General features: G+C 39.6%; 1 protein-coding gene across 4 annotated transcripts in view; it reads right to left on the reverse strand.

Moving 5' to 3' along the window:
- The window catches only part of KIRREL3 (kirre like nephrin family adhesion molecule 3), a 704205-nt gene that overhangs the window by 157217 nt on the left and 529002 nt on the right, over positions 1-17986 (reverse strand). For all 4 annotated transcript variants that reach the window (XM_087939024.1, XM_087939026.1, XM_087939025.1 and 1 more), the window contains exon 5: positions 3518-3675. In XM_087939024.1, coding sequence (XP_087795150.1) covers positions 3518-3675 — 158 coding nt within the window. The remainder of the gene's footprint in view (positions 1-3517; positions 3676-17986) is intronic.

The raw sequence follows: 17986 nt of genomic DNA on the forward strand, positions 1-17986 counted from the left end.
ACAACCTGCATGACTGAGAATCTCCATAGACTCATGTGCTCACTGATGGAAGGGGGACGTAGACCTGCTTTATGGAAGCATTAGACTCATTCATAAGACCATATCTGTGTTATGAAACTGTGGAATAAAGGATAGTCCCATCATGGGCCTCCAAGCATTGTTTGGAACAGAAGATGCATATGTATCAATAAGAATATTAGAAGTTGCTTTTACGCTAAGCCAGTCTCAGCTGGCAGCCATTTTCCTGTTCCTGAGCTTCATACAAGAGTTTAATGTAGGTGTTAACCATTGAAACTGGGAACGTTTGCATACAAATCAGATATGTTGCCACTGAATTATAAATTGTACACAAAGAATCTGTGTATGCAGTAGTTTTCCTTGGATCACTTCCAAACAATACCAGATATGATGTTCATAAAAGCAGAAGCACTTTGTCCTGAGCAAACAAAAGCTAACAAGAAAACAAACAGCCACTTCAGAGAAATGAGTATCTGCTATCCAAAGGATTGAGACATGCAGTTCCTGTGCACAGATATGGTGTGATTGTGGGGTTGGTCCCAGTTTGGTGTGCAATTGCCACACATAGTGAAACCCGTTGGGGGAAAAATATCTCCCATCTGTTAAGATTTCCTACATCCTGGATTAGTTCCACACATCCAATTAGAGTGGTGATTGGCTATTTTTAACAAGAACCAAGAAATTCTCCTGACCAAGCTGGGACTTTATTTGGACAATCTCAACATAGGCAATCAAACCTTCTTTGATTCTGGATTTGACCTTCCTTGGTTGCAAGTCCCGAATCTCATGGGAGCTTTGTCAGTGGGAAGTCCCAGTGTCAAGGTTCCAACTATTGAACCCAAGCAAATCAGAACTCTGAGACTGGGATCCACCTCAAAGATCTCCTTTATTGAGTTTGTCACATTGACACAGCTTCAAAGGAAAACCAACTCTAAAACTTTCCCATGGTTTCAGTGTAATTAAAATAGGAAATAACCCCATCTCCAAGTATCACAAGTTGCGTTGGCCAATTGTGTTAATAAGCAGGCTTTCCAGGCATTCCGTCCCCAACCTTATCCATTGCCAGTAGAGATGACCTTGGTTCTCATGAGAAAGCTCTCTGTTTTGACCAGTAAGGCATTCCAACCTCCTTCCCCCTCTGTGTGGCAACTGAGGAACAGAAAAATGGCTGTGGCCAGGTTCAGTTTGAAGTTGACACTCAGATCATTAAGATTTCCAGTGAAGAGGGAAAACCTTTTGCTAGAAGCCTGAAGCCAGCAAGTAAGAACCAATAAGAATAGACCAGTTCTGTCCAACTGGGTGCTTTTCAGATAGGATGAACTAAACTTCATATCCAGACCATATTGGACTACAGATTCTCATCAGATTTATTTCAGGCTAGTCTTTGGCATTCATAGCTGAGCCCACTTACTAATCATTCTTCACCATAATGTCTATTGGTAGGTATGTAAGCTCCTTACTTCTGCCTTCTCACTTTCAATCAGCCCCACCAAGGATCAGCAATGACACTCATCAGGAAAGTGGCATCGTCTTGCCACCAAAATACAAACATGCAACAAAATCACATGAACCTCGATTTCCACTCCTGCAATAATAAAAACTTCAGGGCAGCCCAAGATAAAAGTGGTGCCAAGAGACATGAAGGTGAGGCTGACATCTCTGAGATGGCGGCTTATAACATGCAGAGGTGAGAGCTATTACTTTCCACAGCCTTTGCTCCCCGAGGTCTCCTGCTTTTTGCCTGCCCGAGAGGCACCTTGGTGGCATTTTCAGCAGCAGAGTTTTCTTTACAGTGGAAATAAAATTCTTAGAAACTAATATAATGCTGCACTCAGGCACCAAGAATTTTTTCGGAAATTATAGCCTGGTGTCATGTTCGCAAAATGGTCAGCTGGAGACCAAAGGAAGGTATGCAGTCCAGTTCACGGCTTCTCCAGCTGCTGTGGGGATAATTTGCCTTGAATAAAGTTTGCTTTGTCCAAAATCCTTGGTTTTACAGTTCTGTCTTTGCTTGTCTCCATGTTTGGGTCTTTCCCCTCCCCCCCTGCCTTCTGCACAGTGGTTTGGCATCACCCCAGCCTTTGTGGAATGCAGGTGATGGGTGTCTATTGATCATTTAGCTTTCATACAACATAGGAGCATGTACAGATTTCATACAACATAGTACCAGTGTTTCTCCGAAAATAAGACTCTGTCTTATTCATTTTTGCCATCAAAAAAGGCACCAGGTTTTATTTTGGGGGAATGCCATCCACTGACTAACCTCACTTGCGTGTGTTGCCCCGGCCTCCTTTTTCAAAGGCCTTCAGGAACTTCTTCTGCCACCAGCAAGGCTTTCCTGAAGGCCTCTGAAGCCGATAACAGAGCTCTGGATCAATCCGGAGCTTTATTATCAGCTACAGAGGCCTTCAGGAAAGCCTTGCCAGCCTTGCCAGCTGCAGAAGAAATGGGCTGGCAAGGCAGGTGTTGGAAGGTCTGGCGAGGTCTGGCTACAACTGCCCAAAGGTAAGTAGTAGGGCAGCTCCACTTCTCCATCCCCACCCTAGCTTATTTTGTGCCCGTGCACTCTGGAGTGGTTGGGATCTTAATTAGGGCTTATTTTGGGGGTAGAGCTTATATTGGGTGCACGTGTAAAAATCAAGCTAGGACTTATTTTCAGGGTAGGTCATATTTTCAGGGAAACAAGGTATATGAAAAAAAATAGTACATTTATCCATTCCGGTGTTTCTGTTGAGCATCTACCCGGTATCACTTGAGCTTCTTATATTACGATTTAGAGAAAATAGCATTATTCTGACTACTTATTCTACTTCTATTGTTCTTCAAAAAGAAGATCCCAGCGCATTATAAAACAGCATATAATTCTCCCTCTTTTCTAAAACTAAGTAGGTCTGGATTCAGTGCTGGGATGGAATGCCAGAAGTGACTCCCTGAGTTGTGTGATAGAAAGAATGTGGGTGGAAATGTCCAAAAAGAATGGATCTGAACAAACTCCTCCACTTATAACCATTCATGCAGTGATTGTTCAAAATTAGAACAGCACTGAAAAAAAGTGACTGACCATTGGTCCTTACCACTTACAACTGTTACAGCATCCCCATAATCATGTGATCAAATTTGAGTGGTTGGCCACCAGCAACTGGCATGTATTTATGGTGGTTGTATCCTGAGGTCATGTGATTGCCATTTGCTACCTTTGTGATCTTCAACTGGCTTACAATGAGCAAAGTCAATGGGGGAAGCCAGATTTGTTTAACGATCGTGTGATTCATTTAATGATTGCAGTGGCTCATTTAATAACGGTGACAAAATAGGTAGCAAAATCAGGCACAAGTCACTTAGCAATTGCCTAGCTTAGCAACAAAAATTCTGGTCCCAATTGGGGTTGTTAGCTGACAGCTACCTGTACTTCATAAGAAGCCCCTTGTGGCAAAAAAACCTCTGTAAACCTGAAGTATCTTTGCTTTCCCCATTCCAGGTGTCTGTCAGGGCTCCTTACTTTGGAATAGGTGGCTCCATTGATGACTTCTCCCCTCCTCATCCAGATGATAGTTGCTGCTGGTTTGGCATTGTCAGCGTGGCAGGTCAGATTCAGTGGATCTCCAGCTCGCAGGCTGATGATCGGTCCTCCAATGATGATTGGATCATCCGGAGGTACTGTGAAGAAAACAGAGTAGGATGAGATTCAGGAGCATCAAAATCAACTATGACAGAATAACAAAGGTGGAAGGGACCTTGGAGGTCTTGTAGTCTAACCCCCACTGCTGAGGCAGCAGACCCGAAACCCCTTCAGACAAGGGCCAGTGTCCAGCCTCTTCTTAAAAGCCTCCAGTGATGGAACACCCCTGAGGGCAGGACAAGAAGCAATGGGAGGAAACTAATCGAGGAGAGAAGCAACCTAGAACCAGGTTTATTTGCTTATGTATCTGTATATATAGATTTTGTCTGCAACGAAATGTTGTATTCTATACATTATACGTTGTGTTCTTTTTAATCTTTAATAAAGTTCATTTTTAAATTAAAAAAAAAAAAGAACTAAGGAGAAATTTCCCGACTGTGAGAACGATTAATCATTGGAACAACTTGCTGCCAGAAGTTGTAAATGCTTCAACGCTGGAAGTTTTTAATTTGTCTGAAATGGTATAGGATTTCCTGCCTAAGCAGGGGGTTGGACTAGAAGACCTTCAAGGTCCCTTGCAACTTTGTTATTCTATTCTAACTTCTGAAGGCAAGCCGTTCCAGTGGTCAACTGTTCTCACTATCATCAAATATCTTAGTTCTAAGTTGCTTCTCTCCTTGTTTAGTTTCCACCCATTGATTTTTGTCCTGCCTTCAGGTGTTTTGGAGAATAGATTGACCCCCTCTTCTTTGTGGTTTAAAATGATGCACCAAACCAGCAATCTGGCTAGGAAACACAAAGGTCCTCCAAACAATATGACCTAATTTTATAAACCAATTCAAGAGACCATTTCAATTCAAATTTATACACCAATTCAAGAGACCATTAGGACATTAGTCAGATGGACTGCGGGGTGAGGGGGGGAGGGGGCAGGTAATACAACTTGCAGAAATCCATGCCTGGGTTGGCAGGGTAAATCAACCAAATTGTTGTTTGTTTGAGATCTGCTTATAGCAGTAACTGTTCTTCTGTCAATAACAAGATGCTTCCTAACCAAGCTGCATTGAATTATTGTTCAGAACAGCGTGCATTGTACAAGGAAAATTAACTATAACCAAATAACATGGCTTATACAAGAGGACTGAATGCTGATTATTTAACCTTATTTGATGGCACACTTGTTCATACAAAACAGGGTGCTCGGTTAAAGATTGATTAAAGGGATGCTTTCTTTCCTCCCAGCTCAATGCCTGTTTATGTCTGTTGAGCTTATTTTAAAATCTATTCCTCTTTGTAATCAGAAGCCCAGTGTAGCCTTTATTCCACAGAAGACTGTTCTAGAATATTACTCAGATAATTAATCGAAATTTTTGGTTACTACATCATGGAGGTGGAATTATATACAAATTAGCTTGCTTCTTTGCTCCTCTTTCCAATGCTTATCTGCTGTAGGGTTTTCCTTTAGAGCGAACCAATAGTATCAATCTGAATTTTTCTGTGAAAGCAAAATAAAATGCAGTCATAACTATTTTATGGGGATGATTTTAAGTATTACAATAAGGTAAGTGGAGAGGTAGCATTCACAAGGATTTATTTCTGCTTCTTATATGCTGTGCAGAAAGCACTTTGCAGATTTGGGTGGTAAGTCAGATGGTTGCTGTGCTTACCTATATCTGTAACCCCCAAATCAAACTGAACCCCATTTGGTGGGGTAGATTACAATCTTCTGGAGTTTGAGAATATAGGGCATTTTAGCAGATTGGTGATAGGTAGACTATCGGGAGAAAATAACCAAAAGTATTTGTTGAGTTCAAAGCACGGAAAGGTTTATTATTGCTACTGCTAATACAAGAATCTTGTCAACTAAATGGTCAAAGGTAAATTAATACTATATGAAATTCATTTAGGTCTTTTGTGACAATGCAAAGATTCCAAACTGATGACATGTTTAACCCTGCCTTCCAGCTCAGCCTCTTCTCCTACATAGACAAGGCTATCCTTGTCTCTAAATACAACAAGGCAGTTGATTCAAGGACTAGAATTTAGACCACTGTTTCTCAATTTTAGCAACTTAAATAGATATGGACTTCAGCGCCCAGAATTCCCCAGACAGAGAATGAATGAATGTGTGCATGTGTGTGTATGTATGTACATGTACATGCATATGTACGTATGTATGCCTGTTTATTCTACATTTAAACATAAACATGTAAATATACAGTGTGCATTTGTAGTAAGAACAAAAATGCACAATATTTCTATAATCCTAACAAATCAAATTGTTGAATGCTGAACCCTGAATAGTGAAACTTCATTTTCACCTTTTTCAAGTAAGAAGTCCAAAAGTGGTCTCCAAACAGAAAGAAATCTAGATTGGCTTTTGCCCTTTCCTCAGAGGAGCTAGTTTTGCTATCCCTGCCAATTCCATTAATTTCAAAAACTATTCTTCAGTTGTGGGAATTTGTAGAATAGAACACTGGTCATTTGTCAGCTGCCAGTGAATATTGTAAAGCCCAAAATAATATTCCCTGTATTTTTTTTTAATACAAAAGTATATATTTCTTTTTTTTTTAAAAAAAAGGGTGGAGGTTTTCAAAGGGGCAGGCTTTTTTTCAGTGCTATGGGTTGGAATCAATTATATTTTAAGAACAAAGAAATTTCAAAGACCCCTCACTAGGTATGAATCAAAAGCTTCTTTTTTTCATGGTTGCTTGTGAGATTTTATTCAAAGCATCAAGTTCTTCTAAAGCCATTCTATTAATGCTTGTATGTTAGACCTTGGTGGCATCTCTAGGTGGCAGACAGACCATTTAGGTTCTGCTGTGTGTGTGAGTTTCCCCCAGTATTCCATTTTCATTGTCTGAAATGGGTTTAGACACTGGATATGAAAGCAATAACATATTTCCTTCAGTTTATTTATTTACTGCATTGCTGACGGAGCTCTCCTGCTGGGAGATATATGCATATCTTATGTTATGAAAACTGGAGGCAGCTGCCTTCATTCAGCCGACAATGCAAAGCAACAGATTTGGTCTAAACAAAATATGGAGGGAATAGGATAAATTCAACCAATTTGATACGTAAATCAGACCACTAACAGATAGCTGTCAAATCAGAATTCTCACATAGCCCAGGCTTTCTGGCTGTTTCAAAGGAGGGAAGAATATCCACTGCACAGAGACAGGAATGAAATTTTACACATTTTAAAAAATGCATTCTGTTAATGATGAGTTCCGTAGCTTTCAAAAGGGATGAAGATAAATTCATTAGTGACTTAGTTTTGATGACTTTCAGCTACATTCTGAACTGTAGATTACAGCTTGGGTTACGAAGAGCAATATTCTTTCATCCTCTGCTTATGAGGTACAATTAGATTAGATATGTCACTGGGTGACACAGAATTGGTTTTTTTTCTTCCTATCCTAATGCAGGGTCTGCTTTCTACAGACTAATCAAGGGTTGATCCATTGGTTGTGACAAGAATTGACCAACTAGGTTGCCGCCTAAGCTTGATGGCCTGGGCTGAGACAGAGTAAGGAGTCCAATATCACCTCATCCAGTTTTCCTGCCTAAGGCGGGACTAGAACTTGCAGTTTCCTTATGATTGGCCCAAAGTCACCCAGTTGGCTCTCATGCCTAATGCAGGACTAGAACTCACAGTCTCCTAGTGACTGGGCCCAAGTCACCCAGCAACTAGGTTGGGACTAGAACTCACAATCTACTAGTTTTTAGCCTGGTGGCTTAACCACTAGACCAAACTGGCTCTCCCCGTGTAATACAGAATACTGAGCAAAATTCATATTTGGATAGATCCCGGCCAGCCTTGCTCCCCTCACATAATTCTCTGCTCCCCATACATAATTGATAAGGAAGCCTCTGACAGCCCTAATTCCCAACTCACACAGTCTCAGGGGTTCATCGTGTTTCTTGTAAATACATAAAGCATTATGAACCCTCAAGAATTGCTTCAGATAGCAAAGTCAGATGGTTCCCACTAAAAACTCAGAATAAAGCTGTTTCTGGAAACAAAAAGAAAGATCAGCCTCTTTGACTGAAACTTGAGGCATGCAGAAAACATGAAGGAAAGGAGCAGCATTGCCTGTTTTTTTTTTTAAAAAAAACCCTACACTAAATGTACAATTCAAGCCTCATCTGGTTAGAGCTGAGAGAATTCTTGCCTTAAACCCCAAGGAATATTGCCAATTGGTGTTGACAATATTGACTTAGATGAACCAATGATCTAATTTAAAACAAACAATCCAGAGTGCTATTCCATCTTATCTTAGTGCCTATAAATCACTCTTCAAACAAAAGAGCTGAAGGGGAAAGAAAATGTCTATTCCAAATAAAATTCAGTACTCAGAAGAGTTAGTAGGTTTTGTTCATTCAGTACAAAGAGATGGTATGCTGAAATCCAAAGGACAACTTAAGAGTCACAAGAGCCAGAAGGAAGCCACAAAATCATAGTCAGATATGGTTATGAGCAACACAACATGAGCCAAAAGGTACTGGAATCACTGAAAGAATGCCAGGTGGAGGTTTACAATAGTGTAATGGGGCAGCATTGGGCATGTCTAGTCTAATGAGAAGAAGGACTAGGGGTGACATGATAGCAGTCTTCTCAGGGGCTGCCACAAAGAAGAGGGAATCAGGCTATTCTCCAAAGCACCTGAAGGCCAGACAAGGAATAATGGATGAAAACTGATCAAGGAGAAATTCAACCTAGAACTAAGGAGAAATTTCCTGACAGTTAGAATAATTAATCAGTGGAGCGACTTGCCTCCAGAAGTTGTAAATACTCCAACAATGGAGGTTTCTAAGAAGATGTTGGATAACCATTTGTCTGAAATGATATAGGGTCTCCTGCTTTACTAGGGGTTTGGAATAAAAGGCCTCCAGAGTTTCCTTCAGCTCTGTTATTTTGTTAGGAAGGGGATCTTACTCTGAGTCCAGCTTCTGACAGCTGCCCAAGGACCCTTATTTTTGCAGGATCCTTACTTTTATTTGTTAGGAAGGATCCTTATTTTTATTTATTATGACATTTATGTTCTGCACATATCACCTAGACTAGTGGTGGTATTCTATCGGTTCGGCGCAGTTCTGCCGAGCCGGTAGCAGCGATGAGCAGCGGAGACCGAACCAATTCTCTCCGCTATTCTACTGTTGGGCCCACCCACCTTGGTTCTCTCCGCTATTCTACTGTTGGGCCCACCCACCCACCTGGGCTCCCATACTCACCTTTATCGTCTGCTTTTGAAGCGCAGCTGCTTTGCGCGGCACAGAAGAGTGCTGCACAGCAGCTGCTGAAGCAACTGGGAGAATGCAGGCTTGCAGGAAGTGAGTTGGAATGCCTCTGCACCTGTGCAATGTGCGTGTTTGGTGCACGTGTGCACGCAAAGTGTGTGCATATGTGCAAAGCACGCCCACCAAGCCATGCCCACTGAACCAGTAGTAAAAGTTTTGGAATCCCACCACTGACCTAGAGGCAACTATAGGTGGCTTACAGCGGTATAAAAACAAGGTAAAAGATTAAAATATTACTATTATAAGTATTAACATTACAATTAATGATCATGATAAGGAGGAGATCAAGATACAAACAGGGTGGAAGTAGAGTCTTCTCCCAATCCATCAATCCCCTTCAGTATGACCTTCCCCCATCGATGACCTGTCCCTGGCCAATTTGGCAGAGCCAGGTTTTAAGGCCCCTACAGAAGGTAAAGAGGTTGAATGTGGATGTCACCTCAATGTTCCAGATGTTAATCTTGCAATTTTTTTGCCTCAGACTTTGGCTGTGTTTCACCCCAGCTTCAGGGTTGCTCTCATCAAGGATTCCTCACAGTGTAATGACAGGCAGACATGATAACTGATAGGAAGGGAATTCTTCAAACGGATAAACCAATTGTGATTCAGAAAGAAGTTCCTTTCTAAAGCCCCCTATTTCCCTGCTTATTGGAGGAAAATTATTTTTTATCTGCCAAGTGCTTCTTGAAACCTTCAACTCAAGAATTCTCAGGTATCTCCCCCTATTATCAAGGAAACATTTGAGAGCGGTTTATACTTCAGTGGTATCTGATAGCTCACTTTGGGCTGAGAATTTTCGTCATGCAAATTGACACCTTGCAAAAGATTTGATTTGGGATATGTGTGAACATGCATGTTTGCATCTTTACAAGTGGATACTGTATGCCTATCATTGCAGGCCTGCACAATTTCTATAGCACCCCAGAGACACTAAATTCTTTCAGTGTAACATAACTGCATATTTTAAAATTTATTATCCACATAAGCTCAAAGAAGACAGCTATTGGGTAAAAATAGACTAAATTCATAAAATTAGTGATGGGTATATTCCCTGTAGTTTCTCTTAAACCATTATTTTTAAAAAATGGGGGAAACACACACACACACACAGAGAGATGCTACTTGATTCCTCCCCAACATAGTTTCTCAAAAAAGACTTAAGAAAAAAAGAACATTGATATTATACTATATCTTCAGTTGCTCCATCCCAGTTACTCCTAACATATTCTAGTGTCTGTCAGTGCTGAATGCCTACATATTCTTTCATTTAATATTAGTTTTCCTTTTTTTGTTAAAAATAAAAAACAATAAAAACCCACTGCCTTTTTTCAACATTAAACATTAAAAAAAAATCCACCTGGCTGGATATTGAAAAAAAAAACTGAATTTTTTTCCTCCCATTATATAATAGCTATAAAATTTCTCATCTTAATTTAAAATTTTCTCATAAACAAATTGTATAAAAGGATCCTTGATGCAAAAAATCCAGAGTGATTCTTTCTCTTATCAACATGTCCATATATACAGTATATACTATAAAATAATACTGCATGAATGCTCATTCTCCAATAAGCTGCCAGATAACTTCTTCTCACTTTAGCGCAATTAAATTGTCTCATCAAATTTCTGTTCCACAAAAAGGAGGAATAATTTTGAGAATAATTATTACTTTGGACGAGGATAAATGGGCAGGCAAGAGCACTTAGACGTATGCACTACTTCACAGTGCTTTTATAGCCCTCTCTAAGCGGGTTACAGAGTCAACATCTTGCTCCAAACAATCTGGCTCCTCATTTTACCCACCTAGGAAGGATGGAAGGCTGAGTCAACCTTGAGCTGGTCAGGATCCAACTTGTGGCAGTGAGCAGTCAGTTAGCCTGCAATACTGCATTCTAACCACTGTGCCACCACAACTCAGTGGTTAGAATGTAGAGAATTCCCTCAGTGAATCTCAGAATAATTGCTTATTCCTTAATAGAAAAAAAAAAAGTTTTCAGGGATGAGGACAGAATGCCAAGAAAACAGCAGAGCTAAATGCAAACTATCAGAGGTTCTGTTCAGCAGGTTCTGACTAGTTCTGGAGAACTGGTAGCAGAAATTTTGCATAGTTCGGAGAACCGGCAAATACCACCTCTGGCAAATACCACCAACCCCATCTATTCTCTGCCTCCCGAATCCCAGCTGATTGGCTGGGTCTTCTTTGATTGCCCTGCACAGGAGAACGGAGCTGGAAAGCAGATTAGTGGGATGGGGAGGGAAAGGGGATTTTGCAGTAACCTTCCCCTGCCATGCCCACCAAGCCACACCTGCCAAGTCCACAGAACCTAGCCTTAAAAAAACACCGTTGATCCAACTGGCAGACTTTCTTCAAGTCTTTAAATGTAACTACTTAGTTGCTGCTAGCAATTTCAATGAAAGCAAAAATCTTCTTCCCTGAAAGCAACAATAATTGCTGTATGAATAATAATCAATATTTAGTTTCCTCTTAAGAGGATTTCTAAAAAGCCTTGCACACGTTATTGCACAAATATGGCAACAGGGTTAGACCCATTTTATGAGTCACAGGAGACAGTGACAGCAGAAGGAGGCAGCCAAGGCAAGAAAGTAATTGCACAAAAGCACAGAGCAGTTCTGAGCAGAGTCAGGCTCAGCAGAAACATCTTCTATACTGCTTCTTGGATGATAAATTGGAACACAGAGGCAAAGGATTAATAGCAATAGTACCTGGACATATATACCACTTCACAGTGCTTTACAACACTCTCTAAGTGGTTTACAGAATCAGCCTGTTGCCCCCAACATTCTGGGTCCTCATTTTACTGACCTCGGAAGGACACGGAAGGCTGAGTTAACCTTGATCTCTGCCAGGATCACCACGAATTAAGCATAACTCTTAAGTGCTCAAAAGTAAAAATCCAGCCACTGACACTAGAGTTTACTGGTGGAAGTTGCAGTCATAGCCAATAGCTGAAATGACTTCACAAGGGAGTGGAATTAAATTATATAAAAATGGAGGCCTAGTTATGGAAATCAGCTATGGTGGCTCAGTGGATCATCCTGAAAAAAGTAGTTAGTTCCTGGGCAAAAAAAAAAAACAAACCACAACCCACCACAAATTGGGTTTTATGAATAGTAATATCCAAAAGCTGGGGTGGAAATGCTTCCATTCCTCAAGATAATCCCAAAAATGCTTTTCTAAAAGGCAATTGGACTTCTTTTGTTTTTTCCTTGAAAATATTTTGCTTCTCATCCAAGAAGCTTCTTCAATTCTGAGAAGCAAAACATTTTCAAAGAAAAAAAAACAAAAAAACCCAGTTGCCTTTTGAAAAGCACCTTTGGGACAACTATGATCTGGATGATTGAGAATCCACACAGGCATTCCTCAAGATATTCTCTTACTAAACTCAAAAGAGTCGATTTTGAAGATATTTTTTCTCTCCCATGGCTCATTTGATTGTGGGCCACAAAGCTAGAATTCATTAGAAGATTTAAACAACTCATTGATTAAATAGTGATTAGGGTAGTTGTTGCTTTTTCTCTAACCACACTATACATGTTCATTATTTTATCAATATATAAGTTATATGCGTGTATGCATACAAAATGGCTTCTCAGAATTATTCCTCCTTTTCGTGCTCTAATGTGAGAAGAAGTTATCTGACAGCTTATCGGAAAAGGAGCATTTATGCAGTACTATTTTATAGCATATAGTGTATATGTGGAGAGAGAGAGAAAGAGAGAGACAGAGAGAGAGAGAGAGAGGCAGACAGACAGACAGACAGACAGATAGACAGGTTCCTCTCTCAAGATAACACTCTAGGTCTGAGTCTGAGAAAACTTACAGAATAATAAACTGCTCAATCAATAGAATGCAAAAGACTTATTATTATCCTTTCTTTAGGGGCACTGTAGTTTTGAATGTCATGTAAATAGGATTAATATCAACTGAAATGTCTATGTATGATTAGCACTGGATCCTCAGTGTTGAACTAAATGTATTTGAGGGCTCTTTTTATTATTATGTACAGAAAAAAGGGGGGGATGCCAATCTTCTTCAACTTTACATAAGCCCAGCTATATTGGGCCTATAGCTTTCATAAATCTGAGTACTACAGACAAAGAGGGGTTATGGGTACTGGTATCTTAGAGATCTGGGGGATATTAGGATGAAGGAAATCCACGTCTATTGTCCTCTCAAAGCATGGCAGATAGCGGATCATCTTCTCTGCAAAATTTCACTGGCGCATTTGCTTGAGTTACTATAGCTCCAGTCGACTTTGAAAGACTTTAAAAAAGGTACATACTTTTAATAAGTATGGAAAAACTTGAACTGATTGTACAAATTGGGATGGTTGCACACAGTCCATCTCCACAACACAGCTTGGCAACATAATCGGAAAAGACTACAGATTAAATTGTCTTGATGTGAAAGAATGTGAATTACTGTGTAGTGATGACTCTGTTCCATCCAAAGCATTCCTGCCTTCCCCCTTACACATATGTCATCAAGATTAACGATACAGGATTTTTAAAGTAGCTTCCCAGTCTAACACACCACTATAGGAATTCTGCAACTTCATAACATAAAGAAAAAGCTTTGTGCCTCGAGGAATGATTATATTCTTTCTCCCACATGCTAACCCAGCCTACCTTCTTGTTTAAGATTTATTTTGATGTCTACTTCAAATCTATTGGATTATCCAGGAATTAGGAGAAGCTGGTAAGCAAAAGAGAGAATGAATTCTGATTACATCTTTCCAAATAAGTCATTATCATCCCCTAGTTATTCATCTAGCAATGAATTATTGATTGGCTCCCAGCTCATTAAAGAACTGGATAGGTGGAGAAGATTCGGATGAATAGAAATCAGTATCAGCTCCTTAACATATGTAACATGGCAAAATGATGGCAACTCATTATATCCCCATTCAAAGACCATAAGGAGAAGGAGAGAGGGGGAGAAGGAAACCTGTGAGAGAAGACTAGCGAACTGCTGTCCGTTATCCACTCAATATGGATTTTAATTGTGATGCACTTTTTTAATTTTGATTTTCCTCCCTCTGCATTTTTAAAGAAGCTGTTGGTTAATATGCGAATATGCCCATGGCTTGGCATCAGATTGGAAGGAACTGTCAAACAGAATATCATTTGTCCTAGGTCTCATGCTGTTCAACATATTTTAAATGACTCGGATGAGGGGTTAGAAAATAGGATAATCAAATATGCACACAACACAAAAATAGCACAAAATAAAGATTCATGAAGGTGTTGACAGCCCAGAACAACATGTAGAAACCAACAAGATGAATTTCAAAATGTAGTGTCCTACGTCTGGAATATAGGCATGAATTTAGGATAGGAGAAACCATACTGGCTTGTGGTATGTGCAAAAATAATGTGTGTCTTGCTAAATAGCTGACAGCAGGATGCAGCCATAAAACAAAGACACAAATATAACTTTAGGTTGTATCAGCAGAAGTTGTATACTCAAGATCAACATAAGTCACTGTTGTTTTCTATTTTCTGTTGATCAGCAGAGTCACCTAGGGTACTGCAATGAGTTCTGGAGACCAGATTATAAGAAGGAGAGCAGTCGAGAAGAGAAGGAGCCTGGGGAGGAAATACTCATAAGGAATTGGAGGAAACACCAGCTATACTTAGCATGGGGAAGAGAAGACTATGGGGAGGAAGGATAACTGTATTTAAAGAGGTGGGGCTGTTCTATAAGATATGAAAAGAATCAGTGGACTAAAAACTAACATGATTTTAGTTGGAACAAAGTTTTTGGGTATAAACAGAGGTTGGATGGTCCTCTCTTAGGGATGAGTGTAGATGAATGCACTGGACAGAAGACTGTACTAAGGATATTGCCAAGGTCCAGTCCGTACTATGATTCTGCAATTGGTGTTGATATTTCAGTTACAGTATTCTGTATATTATATTCTATATACGAATTCTCTTCCATTACAATTAATGCTGTTAGCAGTTGTTTCAAAGGGATATGAAAAGATAATTTTTGTCTCATTTCTATAAGAACAGATTTCTAGCAGTGAAAGATGAAAAAACAAACTGCTCATCACAGAGAGAAAGAGAGAGATGTCCACTAGAGTATGAATCAAATTAAACGGTGTCTGCTGCCCTTCAGAATTAGATTTGCCCAAGGCCATTTGCTTAAAAATCACATAAAATTCTAAATAAATTAGAATATGAAATAAAACACAATAATTAAATCTAGTACAGTATATTAAAGCAAGAAAAGCAACAGCCTCGGCAGAAAATCAGCAAGCTAATTAAAATGATTAATAGCCATCAAGACTAAACCTCATCTTGCTAGATAAAGAAAAAAAAAATCAGGTGGAGAGAATGTTCCAGTAATGACTAGTTTCCAGATTGATAAAATTTCAGGAAATGCTTATGTAGTCATCCCGCTACAGCTTCTTCATGATCAGTGAAAAGACCTACTGCTTACTACATCATAAAAAGGCTATTTCTTGAAATCCATCTATTTGCCAGAGATGCCCATAAGAATGTTGCTTAGAAAGGGAATTAGGCAACAGGCAAAGAAGAGTTGGAGAGTTCTGGAAATAAAGGGGCTTTCTCTGAGAAGGCCTGCTCTTAAATAATATCTTGCAATGTCTCTGCAGGGGGTAGGGGGATGGACAATGACATGGATCAGAGCTTTTGAAGTTTATCAGACCATGAGTGAGAAGAGGTGGAGGCTCAGTGGCTCAATGGCTTAATAAGGCTGGATATCAACTCTGCTCTAGTGGTTCGAGTCCTAGCACTGTGTGGTGTGGTGAGCTCCTGTCAATCGCCTCAGCTTCTGTCCACCTAACAATTCAAAAACATGTTATATGCAAGTAGATAAATAGGTACCACTCTGGTGAGGAGACGAGTTGGTGTTCCATGCAGGCAGTCAGATTCCTGCTGGCTCTGAACCTTCCTGGTTCCAGTGTCTGTTTATATGGTGGCTCCAGGGAAAGGAGGGCCTAGAATGATGCTACAGGAAGAGGAAGTCTTTTTTTCTGGTGTGAAGCCAGTTTGCTCTTCTGTGACACTTTGGGAAGCACCCGACCACTTCCCACTATATAGCTGGTACCTTGGCAGCCAAACAACTATCTGTGATAGCACTATGATCTCTTGGCTAATGTAACAATGCCATACATTAATAACAACAACAACAATAATAATAAAGAAGTGATAGTTTAAATATTGTGATGCTAAACTGTGAAGGTTCTATTGTTAGAGTGAATCTTGTGGGTGTTTTGAATACAGACAGATCGTTGTTTAGAACACAACACAGCAGATATCACAATTGTTGAAAACCAAAGCATACAATTTATTGATATCACTGTACCGGGAGACGCCAGAGTCGGAGAAAAAGACCTGGAAAAAATCATGAAACATCACGACCTGGCCATTGAAACTATGCGATTATGGAAGAAACATGTAACAGTGATACCCACTGTCATCAGGGCATATGGAACCATGTCCAAGAAGTTTATAAAATGCAGAAATTTTATAAAATACAGAAATTGCAGCTTCCTGCAATAACACCAGCAGAACTGCAAAAAACTGTGCTATTTGGAACATTGTACATCTGTGCCAGTCAATGATATTTGTGATACATTTTTAAATGTTCAGTTGACTAAGTTTCATGTTTAATGAATTCAAGGAATAAAGAAGTGAAAATTTAAATATTGCGATGCTAAATTGTGAAGGTCCTATTGTCAGAGCCTTTTTCTGGGCAGGGCAAACTTATGTATCTTCCTTATTGGAATATACTCAGGAGTTAGCAGCAAAATATTCCAGGAGGTGACTTAGATAGATAAATTGCCTTCATTGCAGATGAGAAGACATTATATGGAGAAAAACAGCTACTGCAAACTCTACAAACCTAGCAGAGTTTAATTCCTATGTCTATGTTGTATTTTTTTTTTTCTGTTTCCCAGTGTTGGATGCTAAGGGTACTTGAACAATATTTTTATAATGATCCCGTCTGATCTCAGATTCACTTTTACTCGTCAGCTTCATCATTCACAGTTTATAGGTGAATGTCAGCATCTTGATCTGGGATCATAAATGAACTTGCAGTGTTTTTCTGCATGCAAATCACATTTTCTGTCCCTAAAGAGAAGAAAAATTAGGGCAAAATAATATTTTGTGTTGAGGCTAGATGTTCCTGGGAAAGTAGTCAGAAAGAAAACTAAAAAAGAAAAAAGAAAGAAAGAAAGATGAGGATTTGTGTTATCTGCCACTTCACCATCAGTGGAATCTTACTTGGTTGTCCTCAATCAGCATATTTTTGTTTTATTTATGCTTTTGATTTTGAATTTTCCAAAGGAAATGTGCAGAAGGTTCTCTTCTTCTAAAGTCCTAGAATAACCTCCTCTTTAAAGAATGAATTTCAAATTTATGTAGGCTTCTATTTATTCAGCAAGTAAAGGTGATATATTGTAAAGAAAGAACAGAGAAAAACCTAACTGTTAGCTAAGGCTGCTGGAATTTGGGGCCTGGGATATCTCTCTTGGTTTAGAATCAGTTTATCTAAGCATCCTTAGCTATGGCCAGTTTGCTTCTTGGTAAAACAGAGACTGTGTTTTGGAAAAGCCCACCTTGTCACTGCTTCTGAATCTAGTTCCATAGTTCACGGCCAGCTTCAAGAGGCATGTGATTGGCACCTTTGTGTGCTTACCCTGGTATTACTAATTAACCATTATTATTTTAGCGTCCTCTGTAGCGAAACACCCTGCTGGACATCACTGCCACTTAAGACATCTGTAATTATTATCTGCATTTCTTTGAATTGAAGAGCTTCCCTTGAGACAACTGCTGCCTTGAAAAGAAGGAAGGGTAGGAGATAGTGGAAAGAAAGTGGTTGACTCTACAACAAACTTCTACCTCTAATTAATTCCGATTGCTGTCTTCTGCATCACATTAGCTATCAATTTGTGCAACATGCCTTTCCTTTTTAGAAAAGTATTAATGAAACCAGTCCAGATGCTCATTAATTGAAAGTTGCCACATAGCTGCCAGAGTGGAAAT

This window comes from Pseudonaja textilis, chromosome 9 (assembly GCF_049901715.1).
Source record: "Pseudonaja textilis isolate UNSWEBS1 chromosome 9, rPseTex1.2, whole genome shotgun sequence".
Classification (NCBI taxonomy): Eukaryota; Metazoa; Chordata; class Lepidosauria; order Squamata; family Elapidae; genus Pseudonaja; species Pseudonaja textilis.